Source organism: Ambystoma mexicanum, chromosome 8 (assembly GCF_040938575.1).
Source record: "Ambystoma mexicanum isolate Mex_15411 chromosome 8, UKY_AmexF1_1, whole genome shotgun sequence".
Classification (NCBI taxonomy): Eukaryota; Metazoa; Chordata; class Amphibia; order Caudata; family Ambystomatidae; genus Ambystoma; species Ambystoma mexicanum.
In genome coordinates this window covers 1,159,447,562-1,159,460,246 of record NC_090929.1, presented here as the reverse complement: position 1 = coordinate 1,159,460,246, position 12,685 = coordinate 1,159,447,562, and the positions used below count along the sequence as shown (strand labels likewise).

At 41.8% G+C, this 12,685-nt stretch overlaps 1 protein-coding gene across 4 annotated transcripts in view; it reads left to right on the top strand.

The window, feature by feature from the left end:
* Window positions 1-677: 677 nt before the first annotated feature.
* Window positions 678-12,685, top strand: part of TFAM (transcription factor A, mitochondrial) — a 438,863-nt gene continuing 426,855 nt past the window's right edge. For 2 of the 4 annotated variants that reach the window (XM_069611229.1, XM_069611228.1), the window contains exon 1: window positions 738-939. In XM_069611229.1, the coding sequence (XP_069467330.1) occupies window positions 860-939 (80 nt within the window). In that variant the 5' untranslated portion in view covers window positions 738-859. Of the gene's footprint in view, window positions 940-12,685 lie in introns of all 4 variants that reach the window. The other 2 variants (XM_069611230.1, XM_069611227.1) reach the window with 2 other exon arrangements.

Genomic DNA, 12,685 nt, shown 5'->3' with positions numbered 1-12,685 from the left:
ACCTTCAGAGCTGCCTCTACAGGTAATGGAGGGAGCCTGTGGCTTTAGTCTTTAGTCTTGGAGATGCCTGAGAGGTGTGAATAGTGCATAGCTCTCAACCATTTGTCACAGAGGTATGTGTAAACACCCGATTTTATTTTTGGCGGGTGAGAGGCCCATATGGGCGTGCAGGAGGCTTGAGTCAGCTGTTTACAAGGCGGGTGACACCCGCCAAAAGCGTGTGAGTTGAGAGCTGTGGGTGATTGGAAAGGGGAGGGTGCATAAAGCTACATACATGCTTTGGGGGACAATGACACTAATAATGGTCATTTAAATCATTTTCTTTCGCCGTTTCCTTAAGTCTTGAGAGTACTGTTGTAAAACAGCGTTGCGGGGAGAAGGGTGTATGTGGCGGGGGAAGAAGGAGGCGGCGCTGAAGGGAACACACATCGAGCCTGCTACTAATCTTTATCATCTCAGTTTATGTGTTGATCCCGTTTTCCTATTTGGTTGATAACGAACGAACAATCTTCCGTGGTGATAACCAAAACACTAGATCCTGTTGCCCGTGGTGCCAACAAAATCTGCTTCCTGCAAGTTTTTCTGGGTTATAGGCGTCTCTTCACACTGCGAGACGACGGAAACGTCAACTAACAGGTTGTCTCTCCCATATTATAGTACCCAGGGCATAGCACCAGACGACGGACAAAAAGATTTGATACACAAACAGTGCACATGCGCACATTAAGCTAACCTGCGCATGCGCTCATTATTTTGACTTTTCATCGACATGCTTGCAGTGTGTTTACTGATTGCAAGCGTTTGTGTAGCAACTCAGCTTGGTTAGGGGATAGAAGCGTGCGAGAGATTTGGTGCTCCCATGGCCACCTTTCTGTCCAGCGGAATTGGGGTGCTGCTGAGGACGCTCGGGGGGAAAAGCTGCGGACTCCAGACTCTCAGGTGACTGGGGTGACTGGGGTGATGGTGCTAGGCGCCTGGTGGGTCGCGCAGGGGTCAGTGATTTTAACCCACCTAGGAACATTATAAAAAGCGTGAGTCACTGGGCCATAGGGAAGATACTGTGCTTGCATGCACGACTGTCTTATGTCCTGATGCACTCGCCTTTCTTTGCTATTAGTCAGCATTCAAACTCTGTGCCTCTGCTACTGTTTGCACCCAAGCTTCATTTCCCTCCTGCAATTACTCCATTCATTTGCTTTGGGCTCCTGTATGTCTTGTGCTCCTGTTCTTCTTTGCAAATGTGTTATGTTCTGCTGGTTTATACCACGCATCGCTGCCATTTGCATGGTCTCTAGGTGCTCATATGGCTCCGCAAGAAATATGGGTGGGGTTGGTTAGTGACATTAGAGGTATACGATAGAAGTTGTGCTCTTCAGTGGGTGTGCTTTGTTGGAGGGGTAGTGTCCAGTGTCTGGGGGTTGTTTGCAACTGTTTGGTATTGTGGCATGATTAGCAGTGGCTGTGTGGTTTGTGTGCAGTTTTGCTGGCCTTTTGGGCATGTCTAGTACGTGAGAGGTATGCCAGTGGAAAAGCGGGAGGGTGGTAAGTCCCATTTTTTGGCGCTGGGTATGCAGTTGTTTTATTGTTGGTTCTAAGATCTATAGTATCCCATGTTTGCTTTGGTCCCAGAGTATGACTTGTGGAGGTGCACATTTTTATACTTGTCTCAGTGAGTTGTATAGACAGGTTTTAAGTTGTTTTCAGAATGTGTGCACACCCCATCCTCTGTGTATTTCTATAATCCTACTCACAGTGCTCCAGATAGAATTTTGAGGTAGGAGTACTTTACTCTCTACTTTGATGTGACAAGTAAATCCAAATTCCAGAGAGTAAGAGTATTCACATTTGCAAGAGAGTAAAAGGTATTGGACATCAAAGTATTGGACATCCATCAAATGTGTGCATAAAGCTAAATATTTGGAAAATACTAGAAACAGTACAGCCGTATTTCACTTGATCTGGCTTCAAATATTTTATTACACTTGTGGAAACTGCTCTCTCACGCAATAACTTGTAGGTTTATGCTATCCAGCTGCATCTTCGTGACATTAGGACACAGGACCTCTTAAGAATTTACTATAGCTACAGAACCATGTACCAACTAGTTGGGTATTCATAAATAAAGTCCCTTTCTCTACCAGGATCATTACTATGTCTCTCGCCTCTGACTGTTGCTGCCTCTTTACCTATGTTTCATGGCCTCTTCCTTAAGTTTTGGCTCTACCCTTCCTGTTGCTACTTTGTTTCCCTGTCTCCCACCTTTTTACTCTACCTCTCATTGTTTCTATGTGTATTGTTGTGATCTCTTGCTCTGTATCGCTTTGCATATCCTGTCTGGGAATACTATTATTGCTGTTTCTCACCTCTTGTCTTGCTGTCTCAATTGCTGTAACTCCAGTGCCTCTCGCTTGTGTTAATTACTCAGTTTTCTCTCACATTGTATTACTCTGGCACTCCCTCCTTTCTATTACTTCTCTGTCCCAAGTTTAGCCCTTTGTTGTCCTGTGTCTCCTAGGTTCACAATTGCTCTTCATCGCTTCTTTTTATTTGGAATTTGGCATAGCAGTACTAAGTAATGCAAGTTGAAAATGCATTTTCCATCTATAAATATAGTTAGTTTGAAAATTAGGGGGTGGTTCCTTTTTAAATGTTTGCAAACTTGCTTTTGAAATTAGGTTTAAAATTGCAGATTTAGAGTTTTCTATCAGATGCTGAATTAGTTTCCCTACAATTGCTTTACCTGCACTGAATACGACGAAAATTGACCTGAAAACCATTTGCCTCACATATAAGGCATTAAACCACTTAGCCCCACCATATCACACCAATAAGTTTACCATGAAACCCGCCACCAGAACCACAAGATCCTCCCAACACCTTATGCCTGACCTGCCCAGATTCTCTCTAAAAAGAGCGGGAGGGACGAGCTTCACAGTACTTGCCTCCCAACTCTGGAACACCCTACCTCTCAACATTAAAACTATTGAGTCCTTCCAGATCTTCAGGACACACATTATAGCTTGGCTCCTAAACAAAGAATAGCACTACAGATAGGCGGGCACACCTCCCTCTCTGCAACTATGTCTGTGAACTCTATAAACTGTTGTACTTTGAAAGTGTAGTACCCCCACTGCTTACTATGTTGGTTTTCTCTGTAAACTGCTGTATATTGAATTTGCTTTTGTCACACTCTGTAACCATCCTCATTAAGCGCCCTTCTACCTCTGGGTTTGGAGCGCTATATAAATAAAACAAAACAAACCAAGTATGGCAGCACTTGTGAGATGTGAGAGTTCTAAATCAAACATTTACCCTCCGGAAAGCTAAGTCAGTTCTGCTACAATTCAAACCTTTTATCACATCTTAAACACATATCACTGCATGCAGATGCATGAGCACGCCAAGTTATTGACAGGTTTGGAACTCTGAGGTGAAACACTGATCTGTGTGGCAGGTCTATCAACCCACTGAACTAAGTTTCCTAACAGGCTTAGTCATGAAACTAACTTGTCTGTAAGGCTTGTAGGGTTGGGGCATCAGCAGTCCCATGCTGGCTTACCTGACATAACTGGCTCATACCAAGCTCCATGCCTCTTTCAATGAACTATCCTACACGTGAAGCAGGCAATGTATAGAGGTACTAGAGATTTGGCAGACCTGGAGAATCAGAAGTTAGGAGAAGCGCAATACTGATAGCAGGAAGCCTTGAAGTCTCTCAAAGCAATGGAATTTTTCTCACGCTGTCCACCAGTGTGCATACTACCACCTCAGGAGAATGGAGGGGAGAGCTTGGAGACTGTTTCTCATTAGTGCTTTAGCTACATACTAAAACTGCAAACGCATGTTGCTACTGCATCATCACAATGCCACTGTTGGAAAATTCAGGTACTGTTCCAAAACCTAGCGTTCCTGCTAAAATATCTGGTTATGATGCCAATAAATGTGCTTTAGCACTGCTGTGAATAGTTCATTGTCCCATATGGTAGCTCCGCTGAGCAGCTAGAGTACTGTGCTTAAGTGTTGACCTGGTCTCATTTAAAAAATAATAGCTAGTCCGGGTGGGGGAAGGACTGCTAATGTCCCATTAAAATGATATAAAAGTCCATCAACAATCACTGGTAGATTTTCACCCTCCCTATATGCATGAATTATACCTGCTCAGGGGGACGATGGGGTACTAAAAGTAACATTCAGACCACGTGTCCACCAGCTGTTCCTTGCTCCCGCTGCTGTGACTAACAAGTGAATGTGCCCTTTCATGCATGCACACCCACACAGACGCACACATGCAAACACTTGCAATATTTTAAAACTATACCAAACATATCTACTAATTTAACATCAAAAGCCATTTTTTAATAAGAAATGCCAACAAGTGCTTTCTCAGAGGCTCTCCTAAAACTAAAACTCATCAGAAACCTCAAGCCATTAAATGCCATTGATGTACTTGTGAGATGAAGAGGAAACCTAGTATGAATTGCCTATGCAAATCACCAGTAAAATTGAAAAAAATATACTTCTGCAGAGCGTCCTCTATTAAAATCAATGAAAATTGCAGCAATAAAGACAAAAAGGCAGCTCTTGCTGGAACACACTTTTACACTGTACTACACCAATCTTCAAAATCGGGCTCAATAAGAATGCCAATTCGAATGAAACTTCCTAAAGTGTCAAAGCAATTTGCTTTGCACATTAGTGATGCAACATTCTTAAATAACATTGTACCACAGAAAATCAAAGCATTTGAACAAAGTGAAAAACGCACACTAATTTTTTCCCATTTGTTACACTTTACAGACTCAAAGTATTTGCTAGATGAAATAACCAACACAGGAAACTGTTTCCTGATCAGGAGTCGACCTAGTTGAATGTCAGCAACGAACTCCATGATTTGGGGGTGCTGCCAAAAAATAGCCTTGTAATGGATATGAATAAGAACAAGAAAGGTGCTGTATTCACAAGAATTCAGTGTGTAAAAAGGCCAGATATGCACCTTATCTGGAGGGCTGCCTACTTCTTTGTAATCCTGTAGATATACTTGTCTGAAGGATTTGTGAGTCTCTGTACGAAAAATGGGTGGGACCCCCTCTAATTTGCTATGTATTGTCATCACCAGAAGTGCCAATCTTTGAGCCAGTGCATCAGGAAAAGGTGCATTACAATTGGATGACATGAGTAAATCAAGCAACGATTTAGAAACTTAACCACATTTCTTCTCAGCTTATGCTGTTAAAAATAACTGTTCATACTTGACTCTCAAGAACGTAATTAATGCCCACTTTTGTAGAAAATGCTCTTGAAAAGCATACAAATTACATAATAAACCAGTCTGATAAAATATATGAAGGCTTGTAGAAAACGTTTCAAGCAAAAAGAGCATAATTGCAACTTTTGTTTTCCTTATTTTGTATGTAAGGGTACACGTACCAGAATGCAAATCAACGTGATCCTGAACAACCTCCTCTGTGCTTTCAAGTCTTAAACAACAATGCAACCTGCATGCTCCACCTGCTTGTAGGGCTTCTTGGACACATGCCCCCTAATAACCCTTTCCAAAAGTCTTAAAGAGGCCCCTTTGCCGAGCTGTCATTCGCATGCACTTTGTTTGCTTAGCCTGTGTTTGCTCTTCTGGCCTGAGCGGGACATAACAGGAATCAATGGGCCAGGAATATCACTGGGATGGGGCCATCACTGTTAAAAGCAGGCTTCCTACAAGCTGGGCACAATATTGGTTTCCAAATATGCAGCTTAAACTTGCATTGGAAAAAACAAAAAGGACATTTCCAAACTGAAACATGCTTCTTAAACTTAAATTAGCTAGGATTCTTTAAACCCCTCCCCCCCCGAATATAAGCAAGCGACCTGCCCAACCCATCCACTGGCCGAACATGTTTTATAGTACTTGTTTTTTGTATAATCAATTGCTAAAAGTTATAAGATTTACCGCCAGTTTTAAACATTTCAGCAACAGCCACTTAACCTGCTGACCTACCTTGGTAGCCTTCTTTTGTAGGTCATATCTATGGATCCCATAATCTGCTCAACAGTGCAATTCATGAACGTGACTTCTAAGTCAAGAGTATTTCACCTCCAGCCACAATGTCCCTGTGCATAGATTAATTGATTGTGTACCAGTGGCAGCGCGCCCATAAGACGGGTGGGTGCTGTCCCATGGGCGCCCTTGCTGATTATGGAGGAGCCAGCCTATTGTAAATGCTGAACACTGCCTCAGCTGCTTTTTGCAGCTGAGGGAGTGCTTCTGGGCTGTCTTAAACTGTCAGCCGTGCATGTCCAATGAGTTCTGCAAAGTCAGTGGCCTTCTGCTTCCCCAATTTTGCATGTCCCCTTGGGGTTGCTAGCTGGGGAACTGCATGCTTGTCTGTGTGGGGACGGGGTGCTTGTCCTGTGCCTCACTGCATACACTAACAGAGCGGGGCGCTTTGGCTGTTGTGCAAATTAGCTAGTTGCTTCCTGGTTCCTGTTATGCAGGAGCTGGAGCATTGGAATGACATTTCAGAACCGGGACAGAAGGTACGTTTAATTTGTGCATGCTTGTGTTTTATGTAGTGAGTGAGTGTATGATGATGGGTGCATGTGTGAATGAGTGACGTCATTCTGCATGTGAATGTGTGTTTGTGCTTGGCTGTGGAGCTGATTTCAGTCGGGGGGTGGGAGGGGATGCACAACCGTTCTACCCCAGCCAAAATCTGCTCCTGGTACAAGGTGCTGGGAGTGTTTAGGCCATTCTCACCCAGTACCTTACTCTGTCCACCCAAAGCACCTGCTAATGGGAACTCTTTGAGCTCACTTTAATCAAGCCTTACCATCACACTTGGCACCCGAAGTGCATGCCAGTGATTTTTCAATGCAGTCTTCTGAGAGTGAATTACTTCTTTGGAGCTGTAAACCCACTACTGGTGTAATAAAAATGTCGAACAGGTCTTCCTTCAGCTTCTCGTTTTTAAATCTTTTTTTATTTACAATGATAGTTTTTCTAAACTTTTTATTCATATACGTTACAAATTCACGGTCGAATACAGTCATAACATTTTAAGGTTACATTCATCTCATTGCTTTGGATCTTCTTTTATGTTCTTCCAGAATTGGATAATCGTATATGCTAGTTTTTTTTATTGTTTCCTAACAAAATGATCGTTCCTTTGGGTCTAACTGTACTGTGGATGTCTGGTACATTTCTGTGGATGTCTGGTACATTTCTCTGAAGAGCTTTCGCTTTTCAGTCAGTGCCTTGCAGTCCATTATTCCAAAAAGAAGGGATTCCATGGTTTCCGTTTCCTTCCAAAATCTGCAAAAGGCCTGGGTAGTCGCTATTTGCTTAGTTTTCGATAAAAGTTCTCGTGTTGGAAGGAGATTGAGGCAAAGTCGTAGGAACAAGTCTTGAATCTCTTTATCCGGAAAGATCCTCTGATATTTCGGGAGATGCTTGATGGGCCTTATCTCGGATCCACAATTTAGGTCCATTTGCTATTGACTCTTCAGCTGCAGCGTAGATATTCAATCGTTTAGCATTATTCTTATTTTTTTTTTTTTTTAGCATGCTGTGGATGTAAGGTCAGCATTTCCATCGATATCTCTGACTTCCTAAGCTGTTTTTCCATTCATTCAGTGTGTAATTATTAACATCTGCAGAATTTGTACGTCGAATCTCAATGGTTGGGATTTGTTCTTCGCTCTGAATTTTTCTCTACAGATGTAGATGTTTCCATATCATTAATGGATTGCAGTGACTGTGTCGCAATTTCATAACGGATCCGTACCATAGGGAACGATTGAGGTAGCACTAGTACTTTGCACCAGGAGATAGCTTCCAGCTGTTGCCATGTTGAGGTTTCGATTTTACTCATTGCCTCGCCTCCATATGTTAGACTTTCTACTACTTTTTTTCTAAAGAAGGCTACCACTGGTTTCAATGAACATTTCCCATACTTCATATGGATGTAAGCACCTTGTCTGGCTAGGGCATGTGCTTTGGATTTCAGGCGTTCGACCATTGCGCTTCGGACTTTGTTTGGTTGATCCAAATGCCCAAGTATTTCACTGTTTTAACTTGCAATAGTTTGTTTTCAAGAAACTAGATCGAATGAGCCTTTGTCCGTTTCTTGGTTAGCAGCATGATTTTCGTTTTTTGCAAATTCAGCCTCATGTAGCTTTCCAGGTGATCGAGGCATATCTGCAAACCTCTTTGAGTTTTGTCGAAGATAACTGTCATCTGCGTACAGCAGTTGAGTACCATTTATAGTCCGAAGTGAGGAGGTTGAAGAGGGTAGCCGCAAGGGGGCATCCTTGTTTCAGCCCATTCCATGTTTTAATCGGCGCGGTCACTACCCCATCCGCATTCATGCATATTTGAATACTGGTGTTATTGTATAGTTGTTTGATGGGTTCCACAGTTTCACGGGGACCACAAGCTTTGAGTTTGTCCCAAAGTGCTTGTGTACTAACCATGTTGAACGCAAGCTGCAGATCTACAAAAACTGTGTACATCTGGATTTTATCTCTTATAGCCTCTTGTTTTAGCAGATTTCATAAAAATAAATTGATGTTAGTGCCAGCTTTTTTTAGTGAATCCTGTTTGTCTTTTTGCCTGCCGATTGTTCCTCGCAGCCCACTTTTGAAATAAGAATGAGGCGAAAACTTTCCCTAGAGGATCTAGCAGGGCGATGGGGCGATAATTGCTCGGGTTCTTTCTATCGCCCTGCTTGAAAATGGGAACAAGTATTGCTGTTTGCCATGTTCGAGCTTTGGCATTTGATTCCACAATCGGATCGAACAGTTGCATACACAATTTTACCCAATATTGAGTATTCTGTTTAATGACCGCATTGGATAACCTGTCCGGTCCTGTTGCGCGGGACATATTCAAGTTGTTAATAAGGGTCAAACGGTTCTCATAAGTTTAGTCAAATGTCAATTTAGTTGGTTGTTTTTCGGATTTAGTACTTCTTGCTTTATATATCTCTGTGAAGTAGCTAATTCATATTGATTCTAGCACATCCGAAATTGTTCTATCGCTGGTGTTGGAGCGTTGATTGAGAATATTCCATACATTTTCTAGAATTTCTGTTCTTTAGAGCCTCGAGCATGATTTCTGCATCATGTTGAAATACCAGAGATCTATTAGATTTGGTCCAATTTGTGTATCGCTGTTTTTCAATCCTGATCAGCTTATACTTGTTTTCTTTGGTGCCCTTTTATTATACATCTGATCTTCCTACGCAGTTCAGTTTTCTTCTCTTTGATCCACAAATTGAATCAGTGAGAGTGTTGTGGTCTTTTTTTTTTTTTTAATCTTTAATATTTGTTTTTTGCTGAAAGGGACTTAAAAGCCATTCGTAGTTTAATATATCTGTCCCTTGCCGAGTCGTCATTAGGAAGGTTTCAGAGAGACATCCTGTTTGGTTTTTAGTCATTCGCAGTCTGGTGAGTCTTCCATCTAGTTCTACTTGGGGGAGGATCAGTTTTAATCTTACTGGATTCGCCGTGGACCAAACTATATTTATCATCCGATGATCGCTCTTGTTAGAATAGATAGTATCCGTTTTGAGAAGTTGAGAAATGTAAATGTAATCAATGATTGCTATGGACATTCCTCGCGACCAGGTGGGCTGTATTTCCCCTTTTTTATTTAATGGGTTGGTCGTGAGACAGATTTCGGTCGTCCATTTCTTTTGTCCATCGTCGAGCTCTAGTTTTGCTTCGTCATATCTGACTCCTAGTTGATGAAAGAGGTGCAGATTCAGGACGCTGCATATGATAAATTCAGTCTGTTGGAATTGTACAATGGCATTGTCAATGGGCATAAAGACGGCGTCTATGAACACCTCATCATTTATCGCCACCGGGTTCCAGTATACGTTCACAATTTTTTTTTCCGGCGGGCCAAATCTCATCACCTTCTTTCCTGGAGCCCTGAGATTGGTGTCTCAGACTGGTAATTTGGATCCATGGATTCACGTTGGTAGAGTCGATGATATCAAAATTTGCATCTACCTTTTATTAAGGTCAGGAGTCCTGCCGAGTGGCCTCCTTTAGGACCTTGTATTGCCAGATTTGCAAAGGTTAGAAAGCCTTCACAAACTGGCTGCTGAACCAGCCATGTCTCCTGGAGACACACCATCTGGAACTTGTTAAGGTTCTGGTTATTCTGCTGAAAAAGATGAACGTTGCCTCGCGAATTCCATAAACATAGGGAATTCTCGCATATTCGTTGAGTGAGTGATGGTTAATAATGAGGTATTGACCTCACCTGGGATCTAGCGTCTTCTGTGTTTTCTGTGTGTCTCCATATAAAATGCTTCATGTAATTCGTTCTTGGTCGATTATCGATATAGTGGCACAGCGAATCGCTATCCCATCTTGCACTTGAATTTCTCTCTTCGTCATCTCTATTGGATGTTGAGGCCTTTTTTCGATCCGTTCTTGTTTGCTTTATTTTGACTTCATATTCTTGTTTCACTCTTCTACTGGAATCAATATCTTCTATCTATTGTTCCTTATACTTGCTACAAAGGAAACCCAGTTAATGCAGTAGATTTTTGTGTAGCAGGATTTTGTCCCTCAATGATTTGTCATGCTGGTCAAACCACACAATATCCAAAGAGCGTTCCTCTAGGAACTGAACTAATATTATATCCCTCGAGCATATGAACTGAAGCTGGGGGATGGCATGTAGCAAACATAAAATGTTAGTTCTATTTAATATCAATCCCTCATTGAGTTTTGATATTTTTTTCTTCTAACTGTAGTCTATTCGTGGATTGCTTGCTTCTTGGATCGATAAATCTGCGTAGTATCAGTTGGTTGTTATTCGATTATAGTTTTAATTTCTTTTCCTGTCTTTTCCGTTGTGAGATGATACGGGTGTAATCTCTGCTATTGACCTCTCATTGTCGGTGGTTAGGTCAATAACTTCAGATTGGTCTCTGTATGAAACCTCTAGGTTGTCATTTAACACAACTTCACAAGAGAGCTCCACATCTATGTCATCAAGATCATCATCTGTTATGTCTTCACAGGAGAGGTTCCTACCTGCAGAATCTTCTGAGCCATCATCATCCTCATTGGTCAATGATTATCAGAGAACTAAGTTTGAATCATTTCCACTCGTTGCTCGTTGAGCCACTTCTATCTATGTGTATTGGTAGATTGATGGGTGGTTCCTGGTGAACTTGCGCTTCTTGCTCAATTGTGTCTGCTCTTTGAAGGGTAAGGTCTACATCCGGTTTCACTGTCTTTGGTCCGGCAAAATAATCTTTTTTGGTTTGTTGATTCTTTGTGTCCTTCTGGGATAGAGAAAGATGTCGCAAGAAGGCCCTTATGCCTTTCTGATTTTATTTATTTTTTATTTTTTTAATTTTTTTACTTCGACTTTGTTTCTTGTTTGTGTTTAGTTTTATCTTGGGTGGTCATAGGCACGAAGATATCAAAATTCTCTTTCTGCTACTCCCCTTGTTCTAATAATTGTACATTCTCAGGGCACTTTTGCAGAGCTGCTGCGACTGGATTGGCTATGGGTTTCATCTTTATTTTGGGCAGATATAGCTTTCGTGGGGTGTCTTCTTTTTGCCTAGGGTTCCCATTTCCAGGTGTTTCTTCGTTACTGGACGTATTCGTTGTTTCATGATAGGCAGAAATAACTGTTCAGCTACTCAATTCTTTGCTTGCTGATGCGTCTCTTGATCGAGGATAGTTATTTAGCTATCGTATTTGGCTTCCACATAGCAAGTAGAATGTTATTCATCTCCGTTTTGTCCATTCGATAATTTCTTGCAGGCTCGAATAGTCTATTCTGCCACAGCACACTTGCTTCAGCTTCATTGTTTATCCGCTCTTATATTCTGATCATGAATGCTTCTGCATAGATTTGTTTTGATTGTATTAGTGTCAATAAGGTTGCCTGATCCATCATCATCTCAATGTTGGTTTCATATAGCTTAAAGAATGGAATCGGAGCTTGAGATGTAGTTGTTTATCAACATATTGTGGAGATCTATCATTGTTGTTGGAATTGGATCTTTTAAGCATCCTCTTGTTGGATTGCATTGGCATTTGTCACGTGACTTCTCGGGTTCGCAAGGGTTCCGTATATTGCTTATTCAGACTTTTGTTCTTCATTGTTTTTGATGGTAGTCTGCTCTCATTCTGTCGAATTAGTGGAGAGGACTGCTGATTTCATGGTTGTCGAAGAGGACTGACAACCGTCTGTGTTGACATAGGTCTTTGGCCTCTTGTTTCTCCATTGCCAATTTCATAGAAAACCTCTTTCCTTTTCTCATGATTGCTCATGAGTAATTTCTGTGATGTCGAGTGATAAGCGGGCTGCACGTTTATTTGGCGTCTGGTGGGTTGATAGAGTGACATCTTCCAATTTTTATTCTTAGCTCTTGATGTTTGTGCCATTGCTGTTTCACCAGGATGGCTTTCTTTTTTTGTGTGTCATCTCCCACTTAATAGGTGGGAGGCAGTAACTCAGATCAGGCTCGTAGTTATGCAAGCCAATAGATGGGCGACTCGCTGTATTGCTGGTGTCAAATGTCGATTTTATTTGCTTGTTTGATAAAGATTTCGATGTCTGCTGTAACGGCATGACCTTGTTGTTGTTGTTCCTTATTTTGGTCGGCGAACCCATCGAGTCACGTGGACTATTGTGTGTCATGTCAATGGC